This window comes from Podarcis filfolensis, assembly GCF_964270895.1.
Source record: "Podarcis filfolensis genome assembly, chromosome: 4".
NCBI classification, from domain to species: Eukaryota; Metazoa; Chordata; class Lepidosauria; order Squamata; family Lacertidae; genus Podarcis; species Podarcis filfolensis.
In genome coordinates this window covers 47,265,091-47,279,794 of record NC_139607.1, presented here as the reverse complement: position 1 = coordinate 47,279,794, position 14,704 = coordinate 47,265,091, and the positions used below count along the sequence as shown (strand labels likewise).

Genomic DNA, 14,704 nt, shown 5'->3' with positions numbered 1-14,704 from the left:
TTCTATTAAAGTAAATTGAGCTGTTTTCAACCATGCCATCTTAAATGTTGATGGTGTCTGCTCTTCAGCATGTTACTCTGTATCCCCAGCTGCGTGTTCTCAAAGGGAACATTGCATCAGAAGCCACTCTCCAAGCATTAATACTTTATACTTTCCACTATTGTTTGAGGCTTTTAATAAACCTTTTAAGTAGTGTTACATCATCTTAAAGATTCATAAAAAACACAAAAGATTTATTTTCTTTTCTTTTAATGGAAGATGGTCGAGCTTTAGTTCACAGTATGCAGATCAGCTTCATCCATCAGTTGGTCCAGTCCCGGCTCTTTGCTGATGAGAAACCTCTGCAGGACATGTACAACTGCCTACGTATCCTTTTCAATGACTTTGTGAACCCATAGAACTAGCTCCCAATCTGAGATGTGAAATGCAGGGTAGGTATATATTTAGATGGTAAGGATTGTTTGGGTAGTTGACTCAGTAGATTGTAGATATACTTATGTGTTGGAAAAACACCCTTGGGGTGCCTGCAAGCCTCCAGAACTCTGAGCGTCCTCCGGTATGCGCAGCTCTCGAAAAGGCATCTCCCTTCTCTTCCAGTGCGCTTCTAGCAACATACATCATAATGATATATGCACACTAAGCTTCTGGCACAACACAGCAAGAAGCGTGAGACATAGTAGAGCTAATCTACTATTTATTTACACACTATGTACAGACAAAAGCATAATGGCGTCTGTTCTCTCCAGCTCCGAGAGAACAAAACAGAAAAAAATGAAAGCGAAAGTACAGTGTAATAGTACCCGCAGCGGAAGAGATAAGACTTGTCTTCCTTTCCCAGACTCGTCCCACACAAGCATGTGATTTACAACAATGTGAAATTGCTAACATGAAGCTGCAGCTGTTCTTAGGCCCTGATCTGCTACTGCTTGTTAGTCTCTTTCTCCCTCTTTTTCCTCACACAGAAGGATCTGGAACACCTTCAGTTAGAGCAGGGCCATAAATGAGTTACAAAACACAATGACAGCTGCACATGTTGGTAGTATTCCTGTTGCATTTCAAAGTATTCTTTAGTAAAGGATTTTTAAAAACCCTTTTCTTTTGATGAAGATGACTTTGCATGATTTTTCCTCCCAAGCAGTTTTTATTAAGGAATATGATTTCTTCCACTTCATTGGGAAGAATTGTTTGAAGTGCCTTTGGAATCATACCAATTTGTGCTGCCTGGTTTTGCTGCTTGGTGTCCTTTTCTACGTAGCAGATTCTGTGTTTTTTGGATCTAAACCCAATCAAAATGCTTTTTCTTCACCTGGGTGCTAGAATCCTTCTATCTGCCAATGTTGAGAACACTGATGGTGCCTTTTGACTTGATAGTGGGAAAGGGAAGCAAACATTAGTCCGTTTCTTTCCTTAGTCCTGGGGAACAGGGGAAGTAGGGTGGGAGGGAAGAGTGAGCACTATCCTTTCTCCCTGCTCGAACTTTGAGATTTTGGTTGTATTCTGTACTAAATACAAGAGATTATTACTTGGTGTTCCTGGTAACCTGAGTAGCTATTGAGCTGGGGTAGGGAGGTTGGCATTGGGTGTCCTCAGTATGGTGTAATGATCACTGTAAGCTTAAAGGTAAAGGGACCCCTGACCATTAGGTCCAGTCGTGGATGACTCTGGGGTTGCGGTGCTCATCTCGCTCTATAGGTCGAGGGAGCTGGCATTTGTCCACAGACAGCTTCTGGGTCATGTGGCCAGCATGCCTAAGTCGCTTCTGGCGAACCAGAGCAGCGCACAGAAACGCCGTTTCCCTTCCCACCGGAGCGGTACCTATTTATCTACATGCACTTTGATGTGCTTTTGAATTGCTAGGTTGGCAGGAGCAGGGACTGAGCAACAGGAGCTCACCCCATCATGGGAATTCAAACTGCCGACCTTCTGATCGGCAAGCCCTAGGCTCTGTGGTTTAACCCACAGTGCCACCTGCCCTTATTAGCAACATAAAAGGCCAGGCTAGGGAGAAATCTTCAACTTATGGAAACCACATGTGCCAAATACAGTTGGGAAAGCATACATATAACTGTCACATGAATAATGTGTTAATACTTTTTAGATATGTTTGGGAGGTAAAGTAAGTAATTTGGAAAAGAAGGCCTAGATTGAACACATTTATTCTAAGTATAGCATCTCATCTTAATATGTAAATTGCTTGGTGTGGATGGAACATACATATTACAGAATGACAGCATTTTGTCATTGAACCCAAGACACCATACATATAGTTCCCAAGTAATCACTATCCAGGCACTAACCAGAGCTGCTTAGCTTTAGCATGCTGGTGGCCTACAGACCTAAACCCTTGGATATTCTACAGTAGATCCTGTTTGATTATCTGGGGGGGGGGAGGGCTTGGAGGGAGAGAGATTCCACACAAGAAACCGTTCCCTGGTGTGACTGTCAAGAATTGCTTTAAAATCTGCTTAACAAGACCAGTGTTGACTTACCATGTATATGAGTGTGTACAAAGGCCAGCAAGTCTTTGGTTTAGTGTAAGTTGGGAACTATCAAAAGTTCCTCCAATATTTTACTGTATTTACTTAACCTGAATTCTTTAGACTCCTTCTGTTTGTCACTGCAGTTGGAAGTTTTGCATTCACAGACTTTAATGCTGGTTCGAGAGCGCTGGGGTGATCTTGTGCAAGTGGAGAGATACCATGCGGGCAAATGCCTCTCTCTTTCTGTCTGGAAGTAAGTGAAAAAATTCATGAGATCTGTAAATGTTCGATTGAAATATTAAATCTCAAGTAAAGCTTGGAAACTTCTATACAGTACTAGCATATTTAGATGCCATATTATATTAATTGCCTTTTACTGAAGCATAGGAATTGCTGATCTTTTGGGTTTAGAGGGGTTATATTAGTGTCGGACAAATAATGTATAATTGGTTTTTGGAATATAGACATTTATGGTGATCATTTCTGGCCTTTGATAAGGCTATTGGTCCAATAATGCAGCCAAAATATTTGCAGTTAAGATTAACGTCTTGTTTATATTTAATGGTACCTTAAAACAACGTGTTTAGGCTGTTTTTTGCATGCTCACTCAGTCAAGTTTTGCTTTATAGAGAAAGCCATCGCAGTATTTCAAGCACTATCCATCTGAAACACATAGTCAAAACAGTAAATATTCCCAGGATGTATTCCAAATTAAATAAAAAAAATTGCACAAGGATGAAACACAGATAAAACATAGCATTAATGTAGTCTCAACAAAAGTTAAGAGGCATGGGAAAATAATAAGGGGTTGTGCTGGAAGTCAGAGTTGGCATCAGCTGAGCCTCCCCAAAGAACATTTTCAGGTGCAGCAGAAGAAAGAAGTAGACAATGGTGATTGTCTAGATTGAGATGGCATCTTAAGTTAGGCTTTATATTGGATCCCACATGAAAAACAAAGCTTTCAAGAATTTGAAGCAGCAAATTGTAGTGATTCATAGGCTGCTATAGGTGATGGTTGTGTATCTGTGAGAGGAGTTTGATAGTGGTTCTTTAGAGACTTGATACAGGAATAGGGCGCTAAACTTCTTGGCACAACACAATTGTACGGTATTGTTTCATGGTATGAAACTGTAAATATTATTCATGTGTTTCAGTATTCTACAGAGGGAGTCTTTTGGCTTCTTTATCAGCTAACACAACATTTCTGTATTAAGCCAACAGGTGGTTGGGAGAAAAACAGGGACTGCATCTCTTCATAAGGTCACCATTAAGATAGATGAGAATGATGTATCAAAACCTTTGCAAATTTCCCATGAACCTCCCCTTCCAGCCTGTGATTCCAAACTAATTGAAAGGGCTATGAAGGTAAATATTGCCAGGTGAAGTTGGCATATAATTTTAATCGATCATTTTTTTAAAAATTAATCTCTCTTAAGCAATGTATTGTGTTTGGGTTATATCCCAGTCATTTGATGTCATAATGATATGTGATTGACAGGTGGGTGGGTCATCCACCTGTCAAAAATTGGCCCCCAGCCCCATTTCTGATTTGGGTCCATCTCATGGAGTCCAAATAGTGCTTAAACCTTCCTTTTACAATCTTGCCGCCACCTCCTAAGTGACTGAAACCCAAAAGGTATGTTGGGTGGGAGGCATATGTTACAAATCAATTGTCTGAATCCAGGAAGGCTAACTTGAGACAAAGACCAGAGTACCTTTCTTTTAAAAACCCCAACCCCCCCCCCCACCTACCGCAAGTTAGATGAGCTTTGGGCCATTGCTGTGAGCAGCGAAGACTGTGGACTCTCTGAGGGGATCACAGAGAGGAGCAGGAGGAGGGGTTTGCATGCAAATTGCCACTTGGCTGGACTGCACATGAATCAACTTTGCACTTTCCCTATCTCAGCCCATTTTTTTCAAAACCTGATTGCAGTAAAGATTACAGTCGTTTGGTAAGCCTGTGGGTAGTTAAGTAAATTATAAATAGCTGATCAGTTTTGAAGAGCCTTATTACTTTGATCTTTGTCGTGTTGGAAACTGGGGGAATGCAGGCTAGGGTTCCAAATCACAAAGTTCATTTCCTTTTTGGAGTTTCAGAAAAGGACTCTAGTTGTCTGTGATGGAAAGGCATTGTCGCTTCACTAACCAGGCTGCAGAGATACTTCCTTCCTGTGGTCTTGTATAGAAATCAACATGCTGGATTTAAGAAGAACTTTCTAAAGTCTAACCCTTTTAAAAGTTCTTCTTAAATCCAACATGCTGCTGATTTTTGTGAAACAAGGCCAGTATGGGAAGTTTGCCTGAGCAGCTCAAAACACATAGTTTTTAACTGTGAACCTTTTTAGAATACATATAAAATACAGAATAACTGCTTTTTCTTTCTTTTTTTTTATAGATAGACCACCTATCAGTAGAGAAGCTTCTGATAGACAGTGTCCACGCAAGAGCTCATCAGAAACTCCAGGAATTGAAAGCCATTCTTAAGAGTTATAATGTCAATGACAATTGTAAGTGATGGTATCTGAACTACATTGAATTGGGTGGGGGAGGGAGGGGATGTTGTTCTCCATTTTTATGTGCCTTTTATTAACTTTCTTCAAAACCAGAAATTCCTCTGCTAGCCTGCCTCTGCCTAACCTAACCAAAGTCGTTTAATGCACTTTGAACTGAATGCTTCCTTTGGTCCTTCATTGCCCTGAGCATCCCCTAGGAGAGTGACAAAACTTGAGAAAGAAATGAATGGCAAACGTTTTCTTATTTCTGTGAGGCAACTATAATGATATGTATAACTAGTGCTTTCCTTTGGAATTGGTTTTGGCGCTTTTTAAGCTCTACTTAAATGATCAGTGAAGATGGGGTTTGGAAATTTTCGTATTTCATTTGACTTGCATTTTAGCTTCTTAAACACAACTTGCCTGTGCCTGATACTGAAAAACTCTTCCTGTCTCATTGTCTGCCCTGTTCAGAAGGGTTCCTGACCTTCATGAAAGGTTTTTCAGGGGGCTTGGGTAGGTATAGGTAAGAGGGGGTGAGAAAGTCTTTTTCAACCAACTGTCTTCCATGAATGCTGTTTTAGATTGCAGGTCATAGGAAACACATGGGGGGGGGGATTCCCCTTCATACTTTGATATAGCAAACTCTCTCCTTCCAATCCCTCACCCAGGTCCTGAAATCTCAAAATGAGAGCTGCATAATTGTGATTTTGGGGTTGGTGGGAATGGGTGTATGGTGCCTTATATGGGAAAAAGCAGCTGGCTTTAGTATACAGATTGTTATCTTTGAAATTTATTAATTAGTGTACATTCAAGTTAGTGAACAAGGGTATTATATATCCAAACAAGCTGCCAAGGAAAAGGGCAAAGTTAGCAAGAATAGCATACCTTTGAACAAATGGTCATTTTTTTGTGCTCACCATAATCTTAATTGAATAAAATAGCTTTGATTCAAAAAGTACTTTATTTATGATGGGGCTGTGAAGGCTTTTTTAGTTCTGTTTTATTACTGTGAAGTCTCCACATTGCTTAATCAAGTAAAACTTTGTACCTTGATTTATGAATTCTTGATTCTTTAATTTTAGCTTTTATAGAAACGGCTCTCCCCACACTTGTCATCCCTATTCTGGAGCCATGTGGTCGATCCGAATGTCTACACATTTTTGTAGACCTTCATTCTGGAATGTTTCAACTAATGCTTTATGGGATTGGTATGTAAATAAAACTTTCAGGTGCTTCCTTCTAATACCTTCCTTAGTAGAATTCAACACTCTATTTTTGACCTTGATGCAAAAAATGAAAATTGAATCTTTTGGCTGGCTGGTAAGGATGCAGGAGTAGAGGTGAATATAGATTAGCATTGTATTCAGTGAATTAACATGCAGCTTACTTAAAGCACAGTGCAGTGTAATGTTTTAAGCTGCCCAACAAAGGAAGTAGTTATGGCTAGCAGCTTAACTGAAGCTGAAAAGAGTATGGTGAATTTGTAGAATGTATTTTGCAAGTGACCTGATTTCAATGAGCTGAGAAATGCATAAGCCTTTTGCTCCTTCCTTCATCGCACAGTTTGATAAGCCACAAAGTCCCTAATTAACTGTAGTTTACTGCTTCAGGTGCAAAACAAAACTTACTTGGTTACAAGCTTTGGGACAAGATCCTGGCTTGCTCTGAAGCTTTTAATCATGGTTTCCTGGTTAGGACAAAACGGGAAACTGTGGTTCACTAGGAATGTCCTGGCTTATAGAGGACTGCAAAGGTACTATGTGCATTAACGAAAAGGTTAATTGTATCTTGGCTTAGTAAGGTGAGACACAACTGCCTGAATGGGGCCTGTGTGTGTGTGCGCGCGCTGAAATTGCATGTTGAACTGTCTTTTATGGCACTTCTTGCAGAGGGTGGTTTGATTTTTAAAGCACCATAAACCTATGCGTGTGCTTTGACTTATAACTCTGGATTTCATTTTTCTGGATAAATGCAGAAAATGCCACATTTGAGTAGTAACTAATCCTGTTTCCCTGCAGACCAGCAAACGCTGGATGACATAGAGAAATCGGTCAATGATGACATGAAACGCATCATTACGTGGCTCCAGCAGCTCAAGTGAGTAATATGTAGCTATTCCTGTTGGTGCTATGCCTATTCTTTGCCTCCAGAACTGTGAAAATAACACTCACTTCCAGAAACTATTTTTGAAAGCTAAACTTCTTCCCCTTCCCTTACTCAGGGTAAGATATTTATGTAGAAGGTTGTTGTCCTTCAAACTGCATGCCAGTTTCCCTTCTTTTTATTGTTAATTGCAAAAGACATTGTTGCAAACTTGCTGATCTTACAAGAAACTGGTAAACCATTCAATGTGATTATACTCTAATTATAGTCCCCTCGACTCCACTGACTTTACTGACTTCACTTGCCTTTTCTGTGACTTTATCTCCCTTCCCATCTCCCTTCCCCTCAAATCAGTCTGCCTTCTTGCTCTGAGTAGCAAGAAGGCAGACTGATTAGTAGCTAGTTAGTAGCTAATAATAATAATAAAATTTATTATTTATTTATACCCCACCCATCTGGTTGAGTTTCCCCAGCCACTGGGCAGCTTCCAACAAAAGATTAAAAATACATTTAAACATCAGTCATTAAAAACTTCCCATTAAAAAGTTTGGTCAAGGGGGCAAATAAAATCACTTTGTAAGCTGTGTATCACTAAGCTCTTTAGAATTTTTCAAGAGTGCCAACAAATGTGTGGTGAAGGGGTAATCTAGTAGACATTGTCAAAAGCTTTTTGAAAATCTAAATAAACAAAGTCCCTCACAAGAGGCTCCTGAGAGAATTTAGTCATGAGATAATAGGACTGGTCCTCTTAACAGGAAGCAGCGAGTAAGAATAAATGGACAGTTCTTGTGGTAGAGGGGTGTAAGATATGGGGCACTCCAAAGTTCTGTATTGGGACTTTGGCTTTTTAACTTGTTCGTAAGTGTTGGATGAGATGGTCAAGATAACATTAACATCACCAAAATGGGGGGTGGGTGGGTAAAAAAGGTCAAATATGATTTACTGTGAAGTGATGCACACACTAAAGCAAAAGACTAATTTGTATTTGCTACCACAGAATGTGGCAATGAGCCACCAACTTGGGCTTTGAAAGAGAAATAGGTAAATTCGTAGAGGTTAAGGCTGTCAATGGTTATTAGTCATGATGGGTATATACTTCAGGGATGCCTCTGAATATCGGTTGCTGGGGAACAGCAGCTGGAGAGAACAGCAGTTCTCAAGTTCTGCTTGTGGCCTTCACAGAGGCATCTGGTTAGCCATTGGTTGGGAAACAGGAAGCTGCGTTAGATAAAACTTTAGATCTGGTCCAGTAAGGTTCTTACAGACTTATGAACCTAGTTGCCATTTTGGCAAAGCTGTTAAAATTTAAAATATTGCAGCAATGTGGCTTTGAAAGTGGAAGGCTCTCTAAAAATGTCCTTATTTACTTCCAGTAACTTTATTTACAGATGCAACAGAGCAAAAGAACAGTGTTCATGCTAGAATCCCTTGTTTAAACTCTTTAGGTTTGTTTGTGAACATATTAGTTAATAATTTTATTACCGACTGGTGCCCACAGTTGATAAATAACTCAATTACTATGTGATATTTTATACCAAGGAGAGAAGCAATTGGACATTTAAAAGCAAAAACAAAAGCAGATTGCAAGCTACTTTTGGTAGGCACTAACTTATCCTTACTATATATATTAGGCACCGTATAAATTATTCCAAATAAGAATTGTATTTGTGTAACTTGCAAGTCCCCAAATGTGGCAGTCCTATATACAAGCAAAATCTCATAAGACTTGCTAATGTTGGGTTTGTGTTGTGAATACACATGTAAAAGCCTCCATTCCTATAGTTATATGAGTCAGTAAGCATGGGTTTACTACAATATGTACAGTTGCCAGGCAGCTGCAACTGATCTTATTCAAATGTCAAGTGTGTGTGTATAAGGTACATAAACATGTCTGCCATATTCACATCTTCCTTTAGAAGTACACATGTAAAGTATTTTAGATGTGCACCCAAAAAACCCAGAATTTGTATAGTAGCCCTTTGAGAACAACTTTTTTTAAAATGCAAGTCCTGTTCTGTTCTGCATGATTGCAAAGAGGTCAAAAGCAGTCTAGCAGGCAAATTAGCAATGCTACACTCTATCTAATGCAGAAGTGCCAATGTTTTTGTATGTTCTTTTTTCCCAATTAAGGTTTTGGCTTGGACAGCAGCGTTGCAAACAATCAATAAAACATTTGCCTACAGTCAGCAGCGAAACACTACAGCTAGCTAATTACGCTATGCACCCTGTGGGAAATCTCTCCAATCACAAACTCTTCATCAAGCTCACCCGACTTCCACAGTACTACATTGTAAGTGAATGTGGAATCTTCTTATGAACTGGACCCTTAGAATGAAGGAAGCAAATGTAATAGGCTAAGCTGTGACTACTGCTTTGATTTTTACCACTTTGAATTGCCAGAACATTGCAAACCAGCAGTTGGGAGTGTTTCATCACCACTCCTCCCACTTGGCCCCAGTGGCTGCAATTTTTTCTTTTTATTTCCTAGAAGCATTCTGTACCCAGTGGTTGCGTGAGTGGAAAGCAACTTGTGTAACTGCTCTTTCTCTTCCCCTCCTCCCCATGTACCCTCTGGAGAAAACCCTCCAGGGAGCCTGAATAGTGGAGGTTGTCATGTGGCGTTGAAGTGGGAGATTGATGGAAATCGGGCAAAAGGATCTTGCCCAGTGGACCTCCTGCTGGAGCAAGCTTCCTGCACTCTGTTTAAGGCGATTCTCTGCTCACTGCAGCCGCCCATAACACAGCCCTTGGATTTGGGGAAGAGAAATATAGGCTACGCAGACTGCTTTCCAGTTGCACAATCACTGGGTGCAGTTTATTTCTGACTAGGGGAAAAAGTGGGGGGGGGAATCATGTTGAGAGGCCCCTCGATCCTCCAGAGAGTATAATTGGAGGCTGCAGAGAGGATGAGAAGAGAGATTGGTGGCTAACCACTTGCACAATTATTGGATACAATCCAATTTAGTTTAACACTGGCAATGGCAAACTTCTATATTCTAATTGGGGGACACTGGTTTTGACAAAATTACGTATTGCACATATTGTTGAGTCCAGCAATGTAGTAAGGAAGTACACTAATTTTAAAATGAAACTATAGTTTATAAAAATGCATGTGAAATAAAAAAGGTGAAAGTGTGGAATTTATTTCTTACATCTAATAAAAATGTTGAGTAAAACTACAGTCATGTATTGATTAAAATTTGGTAGAGTGACTAGTGAGTAGGCTGCTTTGGGGCTGGATCAGGCATGGATCAAAGAGGTGGGAAGCTAGGCAAATTTAAAAAGTTGTAATTGGTGGCAATACATAGAGGGCTTTTTTTGGTCATACGAGTGCTTGTGTATTCGAAGTAGGTTTTTTCTGTTTGTATTTATTTATGAGCAGCAAATCTCTCGGCTCCCCTCATATCACAATTAGCTTTTGAAATGTACCTCCATTTCAAAAGCACTTCATTATGAAGTATTTGTGGTGGGTAGTTCAGGAAATGCAATTCTTAACTCCTGTTTGATATGCAGACCTGGTTGCGTATAATTTACCCAAGTCATTCATTTACAATAAGGTCTGCTTCAATTCCCCACCCCACCCCCATTTGATTGGATTTCCCCCCCTAAAAGTCATTGTTGAGTCGCTTACAAACCTTTCTATAAACTGTAGTTTGATCTTGGCCGTGTTCATGCATATACCCAAATTGTGTTCGCTAGAATGTTTAAACATGTGAACTGTGTGCTCATTATGAGAGTTCAGGATTTCTTGTTGCAAACTTGTTTTTTGCTTTCTGCAATGACAGAGTTCTTAAATCTCTGAAAATTCTCAAGCTCCCAATGTAATTTTTTTAATGATTTAGGTAGTAGAGATGTTTGACGTTCCCAACAACCCCACGCAACTGGAATACAAATACTACTTTCTTTCTGTGAGCTATCCTGAAGGAGATGACAGCCCTGCCACTGCAGTTCTGCTGCAGCAATTTAAACCAAATATTGAAGAGCTGGTTTTGGACACAAAAAGTGGGAAGCAAGCAAAAGGTGGCACAAAGCGCAAGGTATGGCTTTGAGAGCAGGCAGAGAAGTACCAGTCTGTTAACAGCAGAGAGTCTAGTGACACGTTAAAGGCTAACAATTTTATTAAGGCAAAATAAATAGCCAGCTTTATTATGGCATAAGCTTCATGCCATTGTAAAATTGTTAATCTTTAACGTGCTACATGACCAGTTGTTGTTTATTTAGTTTGTTTCCTACGTAAAAAGTCTTGGAAGTGGAATGCCAAAATACAATGTATTACAATTTTCAGCAAACCTCTCAATTGAAAAATATCACCACCACACCAGATATGTTAATCTACAAAAATCATTTGCCACATATGCAATCTTTCCTCTGCACAACACCAGCATGAACACTCAAATTATCCTAGTTGAAGGTAAGCAGATAATTATTGAGGTACATCTTGGCTTCTGGCTGAGTGAATCATGGTCAAGAATAAGTGCAACTAGATTTCTTTGGTTACAAGGCAGAAATGGAAGAAATTGGGCTTGAGGAGCATTCCAGTATTCTGCCATTCTAGCCATCATTCTCCATTTTTAAATAATGATACTCAAATTACCGTAAGTATTTAATGACCTAGTCCTCTATGGTTCAGTAACTTGCATATAGTTTTAAAGAAATTTTCACAGTGTTTATGTAAGTAATGCTTGCTTACATCTTTAGAGGCAATTTCTAAAAGTACATTATAGGAGCATGCTGTCGTATGGCACAGCCACCTAGAAACCTGAGTATTTAGTTTCCTTACCTAACATGGAAACATTAAATCATGAGGATAGATGCACCGTCATTTACTAGTATGTGTGTTTTCTTGAGTAGTAGCTTTTAGGGCTGTAGAACATTCAGAAAATATGAATCAATTAATCCTTTAGCTTTTAAACTGTGCAAGATTTCATGGGAATAAAACTATAGTTTTGAAGTGAAAATATGTTTATAGAAGAATGCATATGTCTCAGTAAGCCCTGTCTGAGGAAAAGTAGTTGTGGGCCCCTATGATAGAGGGCAGGGCTAACCAGCTGACATGGCCATGGTGTTGTGTGAAGTATTTTCACGCCATCTTAAATTCAAGCTGGTCTGCAAAGTACAAATGTTCCTTTGCCTGCAGAGTTTCAAACTGTGCGGGCAAAGGAAGCATTTCTCTTTCTGCTTTATTTGCCCACATGATTTGAAATCTGACAAAGAAAGCAGAGTTTTCAGCCATTGGCAATCTGTGTTTGGCAGGGATGGGTTCCACTTGGGAATTCCTGAGTGTAACCCATCCTATTGAGGCTTGCATTTGGAGCCAGAAATTTAAAAGACACCAAACACAAGCCCCTCTTGCCAAGCGCAATGGAAGGCTCCAGATAGTTCCTTTGCAGCTGCCTCACATTGTCAGAGGCATCCCTGCTGTTGCTTTACATGAAAAAGGTGAGTTCAGGGCTGTGACCAGTATGCCTGTAATTAGAACTTTGAACCCAGCTCTTAACTGCACCCGGCTGAAAGAGGTTTCCTGCTATTCTCTAGTTGTCTGGTGATCCGTGTCCCACTGAACCCAAGAAACCAAAGCGGTCTGGAGAAATGTGTGCCTTCAATAAAGTTCTAGCTCACATTGTAGCAATGTGCGATACAAATATGCCATTTATAGGACTTCGTATGGAGGTAAGTAACATAATTTCCGTTGTGCAAGAGACGGTCATGTTGACAAGTCTTTTTAAACAGGGACTTTTCTTTGTATGGGAAAGAGCCTAGACCTCAGCTTCGGTAGTAGGGAGGAACAATTAGACTGTAAAGCCATTGGGGATGAAAGAGACTCTTGCTTTGACTTTCCTGTTCAGCTATGCTAACTGCTGGCTTAGGCACAAAGCTCAGGGTTTGCCAGAATGTGAATAATTTAGTCATAGACCAGAAAGCATTGTGCTCAGCTTGGTAAAACATTTTGCTAACTACCATAAATATCCATTGGTGTGTTGGGTTTAATCGGTTTTAGAGATGACTTGCGTGGTGAACCTTGGGACTTGCAAATAAATTATTTGTGTGATAATTTGGGGAAACTGTTACGTAGAAGAAGTTGGATGTATTATGTCAATGGTGAGGAACCTGTGGCTGTTCAGATGGTGCTGGTTTACAACTTCCATTGTTACTATTGACCACGTTGGCTAAGACTGGAGGGCCACAGGTTCCCCAACACTATATATAAACTGGAAAGGAGGAGGTGTAGCCATTGTTGGGAGTGCTGTTTCCAATAATCTAATGGGTGAAGGGTTTGGAAAGTAGATTGAAGCAGAGTTCTCAGCAATAATCTGCAATGAGGTAGGAGCATAGATCCTTCACTTAATGCTGCAGAAGATACTGATACCTTGCCAGGTACAAGGAAGTTCAACTTTCTCCATTCTCTTAAACCCTTGTGAAGGGCATCTCAGCCTGTCATTGCCTCTGGTACCATCTGAATCACTACCTGTGTGATATATAGCTCATACTGTAGATGCTAAGGATCAGGTAGGCCATTTAATACCCTGTATTAGGACGGAAAATGTTGGAAGTTTCACTTGGCTGAATGGGCCAGTTGTGGTGGCAGGGGTGATGCTCTTTGGCCTGGACTTTTCTCTTGCTATGAAAATATAAAAAATGTGATTTGTTTTGTTTCAGCTATCCAATATGGAGATCCCACATCAAGGAGTCCAGGTTGAAGGAGATGGCTTCAGTCATGCTATTCGTTTATTAAAGTAAAGAGATTATGCCACACTTTCATTAATGTGTACAATATTCCATGAGTGATGGAAGGGGAGGAAAGTATTTAATATACAACATGTTGTAGAATTAAAACTCATCTTGTATTATATTATACGTTTATTCATTTATAAAACTGAAAGTTTTACAACAATAGTTGTAGAGTAAAAAAAAACACCCACCCATCTTCAGACACTTTTTAAAGGCACACATAGTGCAGAAAAGTGAACAGCAGCTTGACACTAATTTTGGCACAATAATTTTATTTCCTGCCGCCCCTTACTTATCCTTAATTTTTCTTAGCTTTATTTTATGTAGCAGCATCCTGGAGAAGTATCAAAACCAAACAACAAAATTTCACTACTTCCTTGTTGCTATGAATTATGTGAATTTTCTTTTTTCTCCTTTTTTTTGATTGATTAAAAATTGCATAAATTGCTGAAAGATGATACCTCAGTATGCTGTTACTATTTTACATTTTCTAGTAACTTCAGAGTTTCCTTGCAGGGACACATTTTATTGTACAAATTATATCCTTCAGAAAACATTGAGCAGCTTACGTTGAATTGTTTGGCTGTGAGACTAAAATAAGTACATGGTCTTACCTTTATCCTTTTCAACAGAATTCCTCCATGTAAGGGTACAAGTGAAGAAACCCAGAAGGCTCTAGACCGTTCCCTTCTCGATTGCACTTTTCGACTGCAAGGTAGAAATAACCGCACCTGGGTTGCTGAACTGGTGTTTGCAAATTGCCCACTTAGTAATAGCACTTCCTCCAGGGAGCAAGGTTAGTGTTCCAACTTATACTTGTTCTGTCTTGCACTTCCCTACTTTCTGCTTATGTTTTCTGTGTGCCAATGTGATTTGACCATATTGGACCATTTCTTT

At 39.7% G+C, this 14,704-nt stretch overlaps 1 protein-coding gene and 1 long non-coding RNA gene across 6 annotated transcripts in view; one reads left to right on the top strand and one right to left on the bottom strand.

Annotated features, from left to right (window-relative positions):
* Positions 1 to 14,704, top strand: part of MED14 (mediator complex subunit 14) — a 34,758-nt gene that overhangs the window by 8,461 nt on the left and 11,593 nt on the right. For all 4 annotated transcript variants that reach the window (XM_083612510.1, XM_083612509.1, XM_083612507.1 and 1 more), the window contains exons 7-17: positions 259 to 366; positions 2,601 to 2,733; positions 3,695 to 3,845; positions 4,876 to 4,987; positions 6,058 to 6,183; positions 6,994 to 7,072; positions 9,209 to 9,368; positions 10,921 to 11,115; positions 12,614 to 12,748; positions 13,736 to 13,812; positions 14,440 to 14,603. In XM_083612510.1, coding sequence (XP_083468636.1) covers positions 259 to 366; positions 2,601 to 2,733; positions 3,695 to 3,845; positions 4,876 to 4,987; positions 6,058 to 6,183; positions 6,994 to 7,072; positions 9,209 to 9,368; positions 10,921 to 11,115; positions 12,614 to 12,748; positions 13,736 to 13,812; positions 14,440 to 14,603 — 1,440 coding nt within the window. The remainder of the gene's footprint in view (positions 1 to 258; positions 367 to 2,600; positions 2,734 to 3,694; positions 3,846 to 4,875; positions 4,988 to 6,057; positions 6,184 to 6,993; positions 7,073 to 9,208; positions 9,369 to 10,920; positions 11,116 to 12,613; positions 12,749 to 13,735; positions 13,813 to 14,439; positions 14,604 to 14,704) is intronic.
* On the bottom strand, positions 142 to 14,517 carry LOC310762102. Of its 2 annotated transcripts, XR_014547861.1 has the most exons (3): positions 14,422 to 14,517; positions 3,049 to 3,143; positions 142 to 2,727 (listed from the first exon to the last, which is right to left on the bottom strand). It is a non-coding gene; the product is annotated as an uncharacterized lncRNA (long non-coding RNA). The 2 variants fall into 2 exon arrangements; XR_014547862.1 differs by lacking the exon at positions 3,049 to 3,143 and having other exon boundaries at positions 2,557 to 2,727.